The following is an 18,363-nucleotide window of genomic DNA, read 5'->3' on the forward strand; positions in this document are numbered from 1 at the left end:
GGTCTCCCGGAGAGGACGGGGACACCAACGTCAGGGTAGACTCCCGGAGGCACCCTTACACCCCCAGGCCCCATCTCGGCGGTTGGCCCCGGCCTCACCCAAGGCACCTTGTCAGCCGGCCACGGCCCAACCGCCAGCGTTCCCTCAACGGCCTGCGAGTCCCTCGCCCGCAGCTCTCCCCTCGGCTCCCTCCTCGCCATCTCCACCAGCCCCTTTGTCTGCATCCTCGACACCCTCAGCCCCTGTTCCGGCCCTACAGAGACCTGCTGCGCAGTACCCTACTTCACGCCCACCGAATGTCCCCTCTGCCCTTAGATTCCTTAGCCTCTGAATTCACTCCCATCCTGTTTCACTGTTGTTCCCCTCTAGTTCCTTCGTGCCCTCCATGTTTGCTCCTCATCCCTCCGTGCCATTGCTCCCCTCTGGTCCTTTTTTGTCCCCTGCGTCTCTTCCGTGTCCCTCTGTGCCTTTGTCCCCTTTTGGTTCCTTGGTGCCTCCCGTATGTCCTTCCCGTCCATTTGTGTCCACGCCCCCTGTTCGCCCCTATGTGCCTCCTGTGGATGTGTCCCCTGGTATGGTCCCTCCATTGTCGCCTGTAATGTCCCCGGGTCCCATGTCTCCTTTTTTGGAGCCCCTGTATATGTCTTCGTTCCCTGTGGTGTGTCGTCTGTTGTTTGAGTTGGTCTCTTTGTGCCGGTTCTGTGTGTCCGTATTGTTCCCAGAGGTGCGTTGATGTTGTCCCCGGTCCCCGTCGCTCCGCTCCACTCCCCTTAGGCGCACCCAGAGTGTGCTCCTTTGGGGGGGGGGGTTCTGTCATGCCCCGATCGTCTGCTCTTCCCGTGTGCCACACTCCGTCGTTAACCCTGTGTGGATTCCCCGTGTTTACCAGCAGTTCCTGATTGTTGTCATTAGTCCATTGTATTTAGTCCGCGTTTCCGTTTGTTTCCCCAGTCCGGTCATTGCATTGTCAATCTGTTGTTGCTTGCCTTTCGTTCGATTAAACCGTGTGTTCCCCGATTCCTGGCTTCCTGCGCGTTTGTCTGTGTTCTGGGCGCTTACCATCGTGACAGTTACTCTCCCTTGTTGGAAAGCAGAAAGCAGAGTCTTCATGGAGGATGGAGTGCATTTGCAGCAGGAGAGCTGAGTCTGGCACGCTCTCTGAAAGCCAGGTTTATGTAAAAATAAAAGCACTACATTCCCTTATCTCATGATGTGTTGTAGTTCTAATTCTCATCCATCTTATTTTCAAGTGAGTGTCAGGGTCGGCCTCCCGCTGTGGTCCTTCCGTGCCCCTTCCCTGTTTGACCAGCAGGTGGTGCTGGTCATCCCGTCCATACGTCAGTCCTTGTTTCTCCCCTGTCACTTGTCTGGTCTCGTGGCTCAATGTATTTAGCATGTGCTGTCTGTTTGCCCCTCGGTCCTGAGTTCGCTCTTGTCTTGTGTTCGAATCCCGCCTTCTCTGTTTTTTGTATTTAGCTCCCTGGTTCTTTTCCGTTGTGCTTGTTAAACCCTGGTGTCCGATTTAGTAATCGGTTTTGGTTTTGTTTCTTGTTCCCCTGCCTGTGTTATTCCTATGTACTTCCCTAGTGTTGATTATATGCATTCTTGGTTAGTTCTTAGTTTCCCTGATTGTTAGTTTCTGTGAGTTAATTGGTTTCACCTGTGTCTTGTTTCCCTAGTCCTTGTTAATCAGTCTCACCTGCCCTGTGTTAGTCATTACCCCTTGTAGTATATTAGTTCCTGCCTTTGTTCTGTTCTCCGCTGGTTCATCGTGTCTGGACAATTGTCTCTGAGGTCTACACTCGTCTATGGTTTGTCTAAGTCATCTATGCCCTTGTCTAGTCTTGTCTCTGGTTTTCCCTTGATTGTAGTTTACCTTAGTGTCGTGCTAGTTAGTTTTCCTTGTGTGTTTTAGTCTATTAAATTCCTCCCTGTTTTAGTTTTGACCCCTCGTGGTCTTTTTGGTTTTCTTGTGTTTTTGTTGTCTTTGTTGAATAAACCCCTCTATTGTTCCTGGAGCCGCAAGTGGGTCGTCCGCCCCTTATTTGTGCATCATGCCCCGTTCCCGTTCCCGAGATGCCCGCAACCATGACAGTGAGCACACATTAGCTGACATCGGATACAGAAATACAGAGAAACAAATGCTAAAAGAAACATCTGGCATCAAATCACATTACCAATGCAGTATTTCTGGAAATCAACTTATCTGCAGAATTCATTCACACTGACATCCTAATGCTGTGTCCCACAAAGACGCTCACAGATGAGGCTTGATAAGGCAGCATAAGCTAATGCATGTATCTGTGATGCACAGGACACAAATCGAGCTCACTGGGAGTGAGGTACACAGCAGTCACCCCGCCCCGGGTCACATGTGCATACCATTGGAAAAAAAAGGTTAGTTGGTACCTTGGGCGGAACTTAAAGCTCTCTCCCATCTATGATGTCATAAGCGGGATGTGGGCGTATCCTTTGTTCTGATTGGTCGGGGGGAGGGGGTTTTGGCCAAATGGTATCATACATGCTTATGCCACGTGTTGCCGATAGGGGGGTCGTATGGTTTGGTGGTTGTTAAACTTTAATAGAATAAAAATGCATGTATTTTATTAATGTTATTTTTAATGTTTTTAAGGAATAATAAAACATATAGCAGGATGAATGTAAGCTAGGGCAAAACTTTAGTGTTACATTTAAAAAGAAAGAAAAGCAGGCGGAATTTAAACAAATAGAGACATGCCCCGAGCGAAACACCGTATTTTAAGCACAAACGACACAAGTCCCAAACTTTAACTTTTAAACTAAAGACATGCCCCGAGCGAAACAAGCACAAAAGAGCAAATGCGAAACAAGCACAAACATTTTAAACCCATTACATTTAACCAACGTGTTTAAAGAAGAAGAAAAACTTTTAGCGATATTTACCAGTGTTAGGTTGAAGAAAACATTTAACCAGGAAACATTTTAGCACAAGTTTTTAAAAACGAGAAAAGTCATAATCAGTTTAACAGTTTATTTCAATGTAAAAGAGAAAAAGCATTTTCACCAAACGCGAAGATCCATCGATAGCGGCTCTGGGTTCCGTCAGTGTAGCAAGGCGGCCATTATCCCGCAACGGAGCGAAGCCGGCATGCGGCCGGCCTGTTCAAACTTCCGCGTCAAATGGTCGATCGCTGGGGGAAGGGGAGGGGCGTAAACACGTTAAAAATGGCGACGGCTGAACCAATGGACGTATGTCTGCGTGGGTTCGAACTCCACCCCAGGTAAACCCTTTTCTGGGCAGTAGTGCCTAGCCGCTGGTAATCCTTGTTAAAATGAGCGCATGCTCTCTCTCTCACTCGCTCTCCACGTAGAGACACTTAAATAGCAGCGTCGCTGTCAAATCGGTGGCAAAAATGGCGACCGACGGACAAATTGTTTCCGATATCATACAGACAGAGCTTGCAACGAGTTTGACGACGACACCTACCCGTAACTTGGTACTGCTAAACCCGACTTGGGCTCCACGCAAGCCGCCGAGACAGCGCAAGCACAGAGCACTGTGCAGCATATTCTCGCATAAAGAATGTATCTGTATAAAACTCGAGAAAAAATTTTGAACAAAGTGTGGTCGGCCTACTTCTGGTGATGACAACCAATGAGATGAGAGAAGACCATGTTGAAAACGTATTAAAACCCCGCCATCCTGTGAGCAAGCACTCACGATGAGACACATCTCCCAGCAAGCAATGGCGAGCGAACTGACATCTCCTGAAGCCGCCCTACTGGAGCCTGCACCGCCTTCTGGCCTGCGATTCCCATCATGGCCTCGGGCATCAACTTTTGAACTGCGACTGGACGCCCCGCCACCGCTTCCTCAGATCTTGCAGCAGTGGCCTCTGCCGCCACCACCTCCTTCTAGCCCGACCTGGGCGGTGTGGCCGGGATCACAACAGCAACCTCCGCAGGAGACCTCCAACCTAATGGACACATCGAGGCCCCCTTTGCCGACGATGGATGAGCTCAGCGATCGTTTTGCGGGACTGTCATTATCTGAAGATGCTGTGGATGGGAGCATCACCGACGCTGCCATGAAGATAATCAAAGGGTCACTGGCCTGTATTCTGGATCTGATCCTGGTTCATTTGGTGGTGTCGATAGATTATACAGGGCACAGATAAATGACCAAAGTGGACATACTGTGGATAAAAAGCAAGTTGCGACATGGCTGTCTGGTGAAGATGCATATACATTACATAAACCGATCAGATTTAACTTCAAAAGGAATAGAGTCTTTGTGACTAACATCGATTCTCAATGGCAAGCTGACTTGGTGGATATGTCGGCTTACGCGGACCAGAATGATGATTTTAAATACATGTTGACGTGCATAGATATTCTATCAAAATACGCATGGGTGCGCTGCCTTAAAAGCAAGACAGGTGCAGAGGTAAAGAAAGTGTTTGAAAACATTCTCTCTGAAGGCCGGATACCCAAAAAGCTACAAACCGATCGAGGGACAGAGTTTTTTAACACATCGTTTCATAAGCTTACGGAGAAACATGGGATAATACATTTCGCAACCGGTAATGATGTTAAGGCATCCATAGTAGAAAGATTTAACCGCACTTTAAAGACACGAATGTGGCGTTATTTTACGGCTTATAATACAAGAAGGTATGTGGATATTGTACAAGATCTGGCGAGTGCTTACAATAACACCTGCCACAGTACAATTAAAATGAAGCCGGTTGAGGTGAATACGGAGAACATCGGACAGGTTTTCAAAAACATATATGGCGTGACGCCTGGTGCAGCTGAAAAGCGTCGTTATAAGTTTAACATCGGTGATGTGGTCAGGGTATCGAAAGCACTGGGGAAATTTACCAAAGGATATGAGCAAACTTTTACGGACGAGTATTTTACAGTCACCAAACGTCTGCCTAGATCACCACCGGTGTACAGGATAAAAGATTATGATGGGGAGATCATACAGTAGACGGCACATTTTATGCAGAAGAGCTACAAAAGATAAGAATAGACAAAGACAAAAACTTCAAAGTTGAGAAAATCGTCGCGGAAAAAACGCAAAGAGGCAAAAAAAATGTTTTTAGTGAAATGGCTGGGGTGGCCTGACAAATTTAACAGCTGGGTCCCCGCTAGCCAAGTAGTCGACGTATAAGGGCAATGATGCGTATTTGTGGCAAGCATTCACATCAAAAGCAGCCATGGAGGAGGAAAGCGGTTTTTATGTTACGCTCCCTAGCATCGCATCTATGGATGTTTTCCCGCACAATACCATATCAAGCTACACGACAAAACTAGCCAAGCCGATCGATCTGAACGGTAAATGGGAAGTAGGATTAGCGGAAATCCACTACCCGCGAACATGGGATACGCTGGTGGAAGAAGACACATTATTTTACGTGGCCGGAGGGGTGTCAATACCACCAATCCTGCAATACAAGCTAAAAGCGGGGCATTACAGAGATACTGAAAACCTAATCAGTGAAATTAACTGCTCTAGGAATGTCAAAACTAAAACTTGACTATGGAGCAATAAAAAACAAAGTGTATATGGTTGGACCACCACACATGGCTTTAAAAACGAAAGGTAACCTTGCAAGGATACTGGGTTTTGTTCCTGGGGTATTTCAAAAGATTGCTGATAGATCAGCGGCATCGAATCCAGCAGACATATGCGCCGGATTTTACACAATTTACGTGTATTCAGACATTGTCGAGCACCAAAGAGTGGGTGACAGTTTCGTGCCTCTGTTACGGGGGGTACATATTACGGGGACTCACAACTCGATGGTCACAATATCTTACGACAGGGTCCATTACATGTCGCTCTGCAAGAATCACATTGATAATATTGTAATCGATTTAAAGTCTGACCAGAACAAGGCGATACCCTTCCGGTACGGAAAAACGATCGTGAAGCTGCATTTCAGGCCGGTTAAGCACTACCCCCAATAATAATAATAATAATGTACAGCGCTGACGGTTTTTCAGATCCACATAGATATGTGGAATACTACAGAAACCAAGCTGGTAATGGACTCCCCGGATACAACGGAGCACCCGTCATGTACGGAGGGGGTCTGGGGGGTCTTTTTCGAGGGATCCTGAGAATGGCCGTACCATTTCTGAAAAGGACTTTCAGTATGGCGAAGCCGCATTTAAAATCGGCAGCGCAAAATATTGCAAAAGGATGTAATTTCCGGTGCGATTACGGGGCAATTAACAACACGACAGCAAGAGGGCTCTGGGCTCATGGTGTTGGTGCGTGGTAAGCGTCAAAGACCCCCCGGGGCTCGAATTACCGCTGCTAAAAAATGCAAGGTGTCGAACAAGAGAAGCTCAGTAGTCAAAAAGAAGCAAGAGAAGAAGAAGTCGCCCAAAAAAGTACAGAGAAGAAGATACAAAAAAGTACAGAGAAGAAGATACATTTTCTAAAACTATGGCTCTCATACACAGTCTGTCAGAGGAGTGCATGAAATCAGAATTGGATATTTTTGCAGTGCCATACACACAAGCAAGCATCGATAAAAATATATACGTGGAAGTCCCGCCACTCTCAGCTTTAACAGATAATGGCCCCCTGGAGTTTTTCATTGCCGGTAATGGGGAAGATTACCTAGACCTCAACAACACGCTACTGTACCTGCGGTGCCGAATCACAAAAGCTAATGGGACAAACATTGACCCTGCCGCGAAGGTGGGGGTCATAAATTACCCTATCGCCTCAATTTTCTCACAGGTGGACGTATCCTTGGGTGACAGGCTAGTAAGCCAGTCTAGTAATACGTACCCTTACAGAGCCATGATAGAGTGCCTGCTTAATTACAGTGCTGGAATGCTATCCAGGCAGTTTACCTGCGGGCTGTTTTATAAAGACAGTTCCAGGGCTATGGACGAGACCGACCCCGATGGCGATAACAAGGGCTTAGAGAAAAGAGCAGCATTTTCAGCAAGAAGCGGCGTTTTCGATTTGATTGGCCCCATACACTCTGACATTTTTTTTCAAGAGAGGTTAATGCTAAATGGGGTCGATGCCAAAATTAAAATGGTTCGAAACAAAGATGAGTTTTGCCTCATGAGCGGAGATGCTGAACAGTACTCGCTCAAAATCGTATCGGCTTCCCTGTTTGTTAAAAAAGTTTCTGTGTCGACGGCTGTCAAACTGGGGCACGCCAGCGCCTTGCTGACAGCCAATGCAAAATACCCGATTGAGAGAGTCTGCATGAAATATTCAGCGTGGCTGCAGGCAGCCGGGTCTGCGCGCAAGAAAATCTGTTTCTAGGCCAGTTGCCTAAAACCGTTGTCATCAGCCTTGTAGATAACATGGGATTTATGGGAGCGTGTCAGGGTCAGCCCCTGCTGTGGTCCTTCCGTGTCCCTTCCCCGTTTGACCAGCAGGTGTTGCTGGTCATCCCGTTCTTTATGTTAGTCTTTGTTCTCCCCTGTTGCCTGTCTGGTCATGTGGCTCAATGTGTTGAGCATGTGGTTGTTTGTATACCCTTCTGTTGTGTGTTTGAATCCTGCCTCCTCTGTTTTTGTATTTTGCTCCCTAGTGTTTCATTTGAGTTTCGTTAGTCCTTTTGTAGTTGGTTTTGGTTTTGTTCCTTGAGCCCCTGCTGTTTAATTCCCTAGTGTTGGTTTATGTTTCCTTGGTTAGTTCTTAGTTTCCCTGTTTTTTAGTTCCTTTGAGTTTATTAGTTTCACCTGTGCCCTGTTTCCCTGGTCTTTGTTAATTAGTCTCACCTGTCCTGTGTTAGTCTCGTTACCCCTTTAGTATTTTAGTTCCTGCTTCTGTTCAGTTCCCGAGTGGTTCAATGTCTATGATTGTCTATGAGTGTGTTGTTGTTGTTGGTTTGTGTTTCATGGTTGATGGTAGATGTGTATCTGGTTTTTGTTAATTAATCGCTTTTTAGTTTTTGACCCCTTGTGGTCCTTTGTTTTTGGTTAGTCGTTTGTAGTGTTTTCTGTTTTCTTTAATAAACCCCTTTTCTGTTCCTGGAGCTGCAAGTGGGTTGTCCGCCCTTTCTGTGCCTGCGCTATGCCTTGTTCCCGTGCCCAAGATGCCCGCAACCATGACAGGAGCGTACGATCGAAACCCTTTCAATTTTCAACATTACGATGCTGAATTTGTAGCACTATATGTCGACGGTCAGCAATTCCCTGCAGAACCATTTCAGCCTGATTTTAACAGGGGTAATGTTGCACGTGAGTATTATAGCTTGGTTCTGGCCACTACTAGTCATGAATACCTTGGAGCTATTTAATATCCTTAGTAGAAACCGATGGACCGCGAGACATTTTTATGGTGTTTTAGCTTGTGATGAGCTGGAGGAAGTAAAGCTTGGTAAATTACCCACAATCTTCATCGTCAATACACATCCTAGTTCTGCCCCCGGAGAACACTGGCTGGTGCTCTTTATGAACAATGACAGCTCCGCAGAGTTTTTCGACTCGTACGGGAATCCACCTGATCACTCCAACTTTCCAAGAATCATAAAGACATTCATGACGAGGAACTGTGACCGGCTTGTTTACAACGCAAAGCAGGTTCAAGATGATCTCAGCGTGACGTGCGGCCAACATTGCCTTTTTTATTTAATTAACTGCTGTAGAGGCTTTTTTTTTTCTAAAATTCTATCGTTTTATAGCAATGATTTTAAAAAGAACGATGCCATGGTTTCTCATTTTGTTTCTAAATTTAAATACACCAATCGTGTGAAATGTGTTTACCAGAATGCAAATGGTGAGATGTTGTTGTAAGGCTTTGAAAAAGACTATGTTAAATAAAAACCACAAAGACAAAATATCACATTTCAGTGTTAGTAAGTAAGCACAAAAAAACATTTTTAAAACAAGCCAGTCTGGTTTTAAGAATTTCCGCGGGGTGCTACAGGTCCGTGGAGAATGACAAAAAATTTTGGGGGTACTGTCACGCGACACATCGATGGGATTCTGGGGACGAGGGCATCATCGACCGCGTATCTTTCTCGTGTATTTCGGTTTATATCTCGCTGAAATCATTATGTAGAATCATGCAAAAAACACTGACTAAATCCGTTATCTGTCTTTTCAAAACTTCCATTGTCAGAAGTATTAAAGTTTTTAAAATTAGGTTAAATAGGCAAAAAAGCAAATCGTGTCATCTTTCTTTGTTTTACTTGCGTCGGGAGCGTGTAGGACCGCTCTCAGCGGAAGATCGCTATTCACGTTCTAAATACGCTGCGTTTGAATCGGCGACCACGTGATTGCAGGCACACAGGCTTAGGCCACTGAGCTATGAACACAGGTACAGTATGAGCTTCGCTGCTGAAAGTGGCAACACTGGCGCAAAGCTTCAGCGGCAGAGACGTATCCGTGTGCTATATTGCAGCCGATCAGTGTAAACACTACCCAGACATGTGCTCTTGTTTATTTCGGTCACAATGGGCATATTCACATATTTCTTTACCCAATACTAACTGTCGGATTATCATGTTATTATCATGCGAATAGCGCGATTTGCAAGTGGGTGGGCGATCAGAGCCGCTTCGAGACGCAGACGCTTAAGTCAGTCACTCTTGTTCTTTCAATTCGTATCACGAAGCTGTAAAAATATATTTAGTTTCTACCTATATATATTTGAAAAGTAGACCGTCCAAGGTTTCTGAGAGTATTTTTAAAATGTGTATATGACAAAAAGTCGTGGAGTTATTTAAACGGTTTTGCAAAATTTCTGTCAGATCCCGCCGGTGGGATCGCCGGTCCCAAGGGGTTAAGGGGGAGGTATCTTGCGACCACAGCGGTGGCCCCGGTAAGGCACGGGGCGAGGATGCTGGAACACCGCATGCAGATCCTCCTTGGTCCGATGGTGCACTTTGTGAAGCCCCAGGTCGCTCAAATTCCAGTTGTCCAGTCGGCTGGTTCTGCACGTTTTCCGTTGCTAGCTCCGCTTCAATTTTTTCGGCCGCAGCGACCAGCAATTCATCATCAGTTGTGTCTATTAAAGAACAGTCACTGTTAAGCATTTCATACAGAAAAACCAATGATACGGGGTAAGCGATATAGGCCAACATACCGTTAAAATTATCCGTTTATGGCTAACTTGCCGGGGTCTGGTCCCTTCACGATTATCTCTGAAAATAACCGTTGGCGTGCATACAGTAGCAGTTCACACAGTTCAGTGTCGTCGTAGTTAGCTGCAAAATTTTAACAAGGATTACCAGCGTTATTGGTTGATTCTTTTGTCAAAATATTTATGGCGCTTTTACTTTATTATTCACATTGGTTGAAAAGTGCTTCATTACCAAAAAAAGTCACGTTTAAGGGGACTTATTTGAAATAGAGTTCGCTCCGTTTGTTGTTACCATTTTGAAATGGTTGTCTTACGAATCATTATTCTGGGTTCCAACCCATGCAGACATACGTCCATTGGTTCAGCCGTCGCCATTTGTAACGTGTTTACGCCCCTCCCCTTCCCCCAGCGATTGACCATTTGACGCGGAAGTTTGAACAGGCCGGCTGCATGCCGGCTTCGCTCCGTTGTGGGATAATGGCCGCCTTGCTACACTGACGGAACCCAGAGCCGCTATCGATGGATCTTCGCGTTTGGTGAAAATGCTTTTTCTCTTTTACATTGAAATAAACTGTTAAACTGATTACGGCTTTTCTCGTTTTTAAAAACTTGTGCTAAAATGTTTGCTGGTTAAATGTTTTCTTCAACCTAACACTGGTAAATATCGCTAAAAGTTTTTCTTCTTCTTCTTTAAACACGTTGGTTAAATGTAATGGGTTTAAAATGTTTGTGCTTGTTTCGCATTTGCTCTTTTGTGCTTGTTTCGCTCGGGGCATGTCTTTAGTTTAAAAGTTAAAGTTTGGGACTTGTGTCGTTTGTGCTTAAAATATGGTGTTTCGCTCGGGGCATGTCTCTACTTGTTTAAATTCCGCCAGGGCTGTGGAGTTGGTAGATAAATGCTCTGACTCCGACTCCCCGACTCCGACTCCTCTGTATGTATATACTATGCTAATACAACAACAACAACAAATTTATTTTTGTATAGCGCATTATCACAACATTACATTGTCCCAAAGCGCTTTACAGCATCCCCACCCAAAGCCCCCAGTGAGTAAGCCATAGGCGACAGTGGCAAGGAAAAACTCCCTAGAAGGAAGAAACCTTGGGAGGGACCAGACTCAAAGGGGGAGCCCATCCTCCAGGGGCCGGCAGGGAGAGTCAAATACAGTTTAGTCTGAAACACAAACGGGGAGCAGGGGGGAGATGACAAGCCGGTGCCAACACTTCCTCCAATCGCCAGGCAGCCAGAAGGCAGGGAGCGGGTCATACAAGGAAGATGACACTGGCAGAACGGCGAGCTGGATGCACGGTCGTCATTGGCAGTGGCGACGTCACATGTTGCAGGGTGTGCTGGACATCTTGATAGATTGAAAGCTCCAGGTAGCACCACCCAGGAGAAGGTGGTGGAAATAAATGCAATTAGTCAAAGTAAGGGAGACTATAGGCAGTGCTGAAAGTTAGATGAGTGCAATATGAAGTGCAATGCTCCGGCAGATATGGCTATGGCAGCATAAGTAGGAGGGAGAGGCAGGTGGAAATGCAGGCATGGGGAGTCCCTGAAATGTCAGCACTCCAATCCCACAAGCAATTGTGAAGCTAGAGTGACAGCACTGTCAATTCAGTTTATCCAAAGCCAATGGCACCGATCCCCACCCAGCTCTACACCTCACACTATAGGTCTAACTGGGAGTGAGAAGCTAGCTAGAGCTAGAACTAGTGTCCCTATAAGCTAAACTAAATAGGTGTGTTTTTAGTCTAGACTTGAATATTGAAAGTGAGCCTGAAACCCGCACATCCGGTGGAAGACCGTTCCACAGCTGAGGAGCTCTATAGGAGAAAGCTCTGCAGCCTGCCGTAGATCTTTCTACCCTAAGTACTAACAGATATCCCGCACCTTGAGATCGAAGCAAGCGTGGGGGATTGTATGTGGTCAGCAGATTATTAAGGTAGTCTGGTGCAAGGCCATTCAGTGCTTTATAGGTTAACAGCAGTATTTTATAGTCAATCCGAGACCTAACTGGTAACCAATGAAGGGAGGATAAGACCGGTGTGATGTGATCAAATTTTTTAGTGTTTGTGAGAACTCTGGCTGCCGCATTTTGTACCAGCTGAAGTTTATTTAAGGAACCAGACGGGCAACCAGAAAGGAGGGCATTACAGTAGTCTAGTCTGGTAGTTACGAAGGCATGTATTAATTTTTCTGCATCACGAAGTGAGAGCATCTTACGAAGCTTGGCTATGTTTCGTAGATGATAAAACGCAGTTCTAGTAATACTTCTTATGTGAGCATCAAAACATAGATCTGAATCTACTAGAAGACCAAGATTTCTAACCACTGTGTTAGGTTGTGTAGGAAGGCCACTAATGCTGAGGTGGTGAAACTTATTTCTTGCAGCCTTGGGACCAATCACCAGTACTTCTGTTTTTTCTGTGTTTAACATTAGAATATTGCACCGAATATCTAACAGACAATCTTCTAACCGAGATAGGAGTGATGTATCATCAGGGTTAACAGATATATACTGTATAACTGTGTATCATCTGCATAACAATGAAACCCAACACCATGTTTTCTAATAATGTTACCAAGCGGTAGCATGTATAGTGTAAACAGTAGTGGGCCCAGTACTGATCCCTGTGGGACACCGTATGTGACTTTGGTGGCCTTGGATGATTCGTTGTTCACATGTGCATACTGATAGCGATCAGTTAAATATGAGCGGAACCAAGAGAGTGCTGTCCCTGTAATGCCAACTACACCTTCTAACCGGTCCAAGAGGATATTATGGTCCACAGTATCAAATGCTGCAGTTAAATCCAGTAATACCAACAGCGATATCAAGCCACGGTCAGAAGCCATAAGTAAATCATTCATTACTTTGACTAGAGCAGTTTCTGTGCTATGGTTTGGTCTAAAGCCAGACTGATATAATTCATTATTATTATTTTTTATTTTTTTTTTGTAGGAAAGTAGACAACTGACGAACTACAACCTTTTCCATGATCTTTGAAATGAAAGGAAGATTTGAGATTGGTCTATAGTTTCCTAAAACACTAGGGTCAAGATTTGGTTTCTTTAGAACGGGTCTAATAACAGCCAATTTAAAAGGTTTAGGAACATATCCAAGCTTAAGAGAAGAGTTTAACACATTTAACAGGGTATTGCTAATCTGTGGTGCAATTTCCTTGAAAAAATTTGTAGGAATTGGGTCTATGAGGCTTGTAGAGGATTTACAGGAGGAAATTAAGCTCAGGAGTTCTGGGTGTTTTATAGGAATGAAAGATTCAAAAGTCTCATTATTGATTGGCATAAGACTAGCAGGAGTCTGGCAGTCATAGGTAGCTAAGGATGTGCACTGGATGGTCTGTCTAATCTTAGTTATTTTACCATTAAAGAATGTAATAAAGTCATTACTCTTAAGAGATTGTGGGACTTGCGAGTTTAATGGAGAATTCTGTGTTAACCTAGCCACGGATTCAAATAGGAATTTTGAATTGTTTTTGTTCCCGTCTATTAATCTGGAGAGATACACAGACCTAGCAGACACTAGTGCTTGTCTGTATTTAGACAGGCTCTCTTTCCATGCAGATTTGAAAGCTTCTAGTTTAGTTGAGCGCCATTTGCGCTCTAGCTTGCGTGATGCCTGTTTGAGTTCACGTGTATGATCAGAGTACCAGGGGGCAGGTTTCTTATCTCTATGCTTTATTTTCTTAAGTGGAGCTACAAGATCTAGTGTGCTACGAAGGGATTTATCCATGTTTGCAGTCGCCTGTTCAAGTTCATTTATACACGATGCTTCAGATGTAAGGCTGAAGGACTGTGGAAGTTGTTTCATAAATGTTGTTGTAGTTAGTGAGGCAATGGAACGTCTGATTCTGTACTTTGGAGCTGCGGTCAACGGGAGGCTATACTGGATTTCAAACGTTAACAAGTAATGATCAGAGAGAAGGGGACTCTGAGGCATAATAGATACATGTTCCACCAAGATGCCATGACTAATAATCAAATCAAGGGTATGGTTACAGGCATGAGTAGGCCCGACTACATTCTGACATACACCTAGAGAGTCAAGAATAGCTGTAAACGCTATTTTTAAAGGATCACTATCTTTCTCCATATGAATGTTAAAATCACCCACAATAACAGCTTTGTCAGTACTGACCACCAGGTTAGTTAAAAAATCAGCGAACTCCTTAAGAAAATTACTGTACGGCCCAGGTGGTCTATAAACAATAACAATGGTGATTTGGGGTGAAGAGCAAGAAAGAGATGAGCCAGCAAGACTAAGAACAAGAGTTTCAAATGTGCTGAAACTAAGACCACATTTCTCAGTCACTCCTAGGCTGGATTGAAAAATTGCAGCAACACCACCACCTTTGCGATTTGGTCGAGGGTTATGCTTGTAACTGTATTCAGCTGGAGTAGATTCATTCAGTGCCATGAATTCATTTGGTTTAAGCCAGGTCTCCGTGAGGCATATGGCACCAAGACTAAAATCAGTAATTATTTCATTTATTAATAGTGCCTTAGGAGCCAGTGATCTTACATTCATAAGTCCAAGTTTAAGTTTAAGCCCTGCATCACAGCTGTTTTCTAGTAACGGATTCATTGTAATTTTTATTAAGTTATTATGGCACACACTACGGTGGAATCGGCTTCCATGATTAAAAACGCGGGGAACAGACACAGTCTCAATAAAATGAACCCTAGGTGACGACTCTAGGCGACTAGCAGGCGGTCGGTTATGCCGGTTTGCCTGCCGCCTGGGCTTGGCTCTAGTTAGTCAGCGATTTGTCTGGAGACTATGAGCTATGCTTTTAGACAAGAGGTCAGCACCAGCCCGCGAGGGGTGAATACCGTCCCTCTTCAAAAGCCCAGGCCTACCCCAAAACATCCGCCAGTTGTCAATATAACCCACACCATTTATCGGGCACCATTCCGACAGCCAGCGATGTAGCGACGATAATCTGCTGTACATTTCATCGCCACGTCTAGCAGGGATAGGGCCAGAGCACGTTACTGACACACACATCTTCTTCGCAAGGTTGCACACCTCTATAAAATTTGATTTCGTGATCAATCGGACATCATTAGTGCCGACGTGGATAATAATGTTAGAGTATTTACGTTTACTTTTAGCCAGCACTTTTAAGTTTGCCGAGATGTCGGTCGCTCTGGCACCAGGGAGACAATTAACTATGGTCGCCGGAGTCGCTACTCTCACGTTTCTTAGAATAGAGTCGCCTATTACTAGAGCACTTTCAACAGGTGTCTCAGCGGGAGTTTCACTGAGTGGGGAGAACCTGTTGGAAACGCGAATGAGCGAATGGTGCCGGTGTGAATTTTGGTTGGATTTACGACTATGCCGCCGGGTCGTCACCCACTCGCCTTGCTGCGTAGGCTCTGCTGCCGGAGCGGGGGGAGACTGAATACCTATGGCGGACATATCCGGAGCCGCTAACACTGAATCAGTAAAACTCTCCGTTTCCTGAATGTCCCGTAACGTCCGGATACGTCCCTCTAAAACTACAATCTTCTCCGTCAGCCTGGCGACTAACTGACACTTCTCACAGGTAAACGTACCACTAATAACCGGAGAAGAATAACTAAACATATTGCACTCAGAACACGGAACAGGAGACATGATGTTGTACTTACGTGAAACGGTAAGTTCTAAAGCTGGAAGCACCTTTTTGATTGAAAGGAGATCGTGGGTCGGTGCTTGCGAAGGTGATTAATCCGTAGGGGTTTGGAGAATTATCAGAAGACTATTAAGCTTGTAAGGATTTTTATTTTTTCCGATGACTTAATTCTAATTATTATTTAGGTGATATCTATAGTTTTTCTAATGTATTTAATGTATTTAATGCTTAATGTATCTAATGTATTTTCTACATCCATTGAAGAAAAGGAAGGCAACGTACATGTCATTTCACCACAGAACTACTGGCTAGGAAGCCAACACTCTACTATAATGCCAGATTAAAGACAAACACAATGAAAACAAGGATTTTGCCACCGACCGATGTGCGTGTACAATCGCGGCAATTGATTGGCGGCCGCAGATTGCGGGTGTCCACATGGACGGGCAGATCCAGCTTGCCGAAAATCTCGACCACCGCCCCCATCCAAAGTAATGTGATGCCTCTGTCTGCTGCAGTGGCTGTCTCCTCTGTCAGCCAGCCGGAAGTTTAGTGCATTGTGTCACTCACCGGCCAGCTGATCAGCAGAACGAGCCTCTGCTGGAGACAGGTAGGGAGATCTGTGTTCTCGGCTCCTTCGGCCCCCTTCACTAGCGCATAGCGAAGGGGAGCCGACGGAGCTGAGAACACACCAGATGATTTTTCAGGCGTTTGACGCGTGATGACTCGTTGAACGGCCGAAAAATCGGCAGTGCATCTGTAAATGTATGGGGGGCTTTAGGCTAGGTTCACAGTTCCCTGTAACAGTGGAACACGACACAATGGAAAGCGGTGCCGCACCTTACCTGTGCATTACATCCCATCTAGTGATGCATACAGTCAATGAAAAGCATGCTTCATGGTTACTTGACATGTTCGTTTTGTGGTAACATTATGCACTGCATGCATTGGGCTTTATTCTTACAGCAGAGAAGTTGTTCATTATGACTGTTTGTGAATTGGGACATTTCAACTTACTTTTTTAATTCCCATTTAAATTTAGTAGGAGTCGGAGTCAGTTAACTTTTTGCCGACTCCGACTCCAGGTACCCAAAATTGTCTCCGACTCCGACTCCACAGCCCTGAATTCCGCCTGCTTTTCTTTCTTTCTTTTTAAATGTAACACTAAAGTTTTGCCCTAGCTTACGTTCATCCTGCTATATGTTTTATTATTCCTTAAAACGTTATTAAAAATAACACATTAATAAAATACACGTAATGTATTTTTATTCTATTAAAGTTTAACAACCACAAAACCATACGACCCCCTATCGGCAACACGTGGCATAAGCATGTATGATACCATTTGGCCAAAACCCCCTACCCCCCGACCAATCAAAACAAAGGATACGCCCACATCCCGCTTATGAAATCATAGATGGGAGAGAGCTTTAAGCTCCGCCCAAGGTACCAACTAACCTTTTTTCATTGGTCCATGCCTTCTACGGGCACAGTTTGCTAGTCACAGTCTGCCAATTATGTCATCTGGGTCACATTTGAGTTGGGCCTATCCAAAGCCACAAGGCAGATATTACACCGTTTGAATAGCAGGCCTGGTGTGATTCAGCAGTTTAAGGCGAGCTCTGGTTTGATTTGAATGGCTGTGGTGTTTTAGCAGTTTAACCTGAGCCTTTCGTTTGATGAATTGCTATGGAGTGATTTGGCAGTTTAACATGAGCCTTTTGTTTGTGCCCACTGTATTGGGTTAAGAGCACAGACACCATGAGGAAAGTCTGTAGTACTGTGCTGATGACAGAGTGCTCATTCAAGATCTGTTCAGCCCATGGCTCCTTGTCCAACTTTATAACAATGAGATGCAGGTAAATTCACTTACAGCAGTGTTGACATCAAAAGCTAGTTTTCCCTCCATAATTATCTGCTTATTATTTTCTTGATACTACTTCTCCTGCCACAGTAACAACCAAAGAGTGCTGAGATGCAGCTCCTGTCGAGGCCATACAGCTCCCTCTGCATTAAGGAAGACCACAAGAAACAGGCAGTACTGGGGAGGCAGGGCAGCCGACTGTTCCTGTACTGTAAAAAAATTCATGCTACTTCAACTTAAAAGTATAAGTTTCCTTGCTCAATTACAAGTTAAATCAACATAAATACTTGCATTATTTCAGAACAACAATTTAAGATAATATTGATTAAGTGTAATTGATTAGGCTTAACAATGTGTGTTGTTTCAAGTTGTGTGGATTTTTTTAAATGGACTTATCTTTCCAGGTCAAAACTAAAAAATATGGAATAATTGTACTAGCTTATATTTGCACTATGAACTAAGTAAGATTCTGGCTAAACACTACTGACCCTTCCCAGTCAAAATAACTAAACTTTAATGACTGAATCTACTAATTAATTTCTAACTCTTAATGTAATTTTGTTGAATTACCTATAGATGTGATCTTCACCTGACTGCACTGTAAGGTCAACATGGTTTAATATGAAACATAAAACAGTTTAAAAACATTACCAAATACCATTTTTATTGTTTATCAATACAAACATATCTTCAAGTGTCCAATTATTATTGTATTAAGGATAAAACCGCATAAGAATGTTTTTTTTTCCTCTCTTTCTGATCACTTATATATTTTTCACAAATGACTGGTTTCAGAGTATCC

At 44.4% G+C, this 18,363-nt stretch overlaps 1 protein-coding gene across 1 annotated transcript; it reads right to left on the reverse strand.

Annotated features, from left to right (window-relative positions):
• Positions 1-13,260: 13,260 nt before the first annotated feature.
• On the reverse strand, positions 13,261-15,516 carry LOC140581096 (uncharacterized). The gene has a single exon (XM_072702859.1). The coding sequence runs from the start codon at positions 15,499-15,501 to the stop codon at positions 14,839-14,841; it is 663 nt and encodes a 220-aa protein (XP_072558960.1). The 5' UTR covers positions 15,502-15,516; the 3' UTR covers positions 13,261-14,838.
• Positions 15,517-18,363: the final 2,847 nt, after the last annotated feature.

Source organism: Paramormyrops kingsleyae, chromosome 19, assembly GCF_048594095.1.
Source record: "Paramormyrops kingsleyae isolate MSU_618 chromosome 19, PKINGS_0.4, whole genome shotgun sequence".
Taxonomy (NCBI): domain Eukaryota; kingdom Metazoa; phylum Chordata; class Actinopteri; order Osteoglossiformes; family Mormyridae; genus Paramormyrops; species Paramormyrops kingsleyae.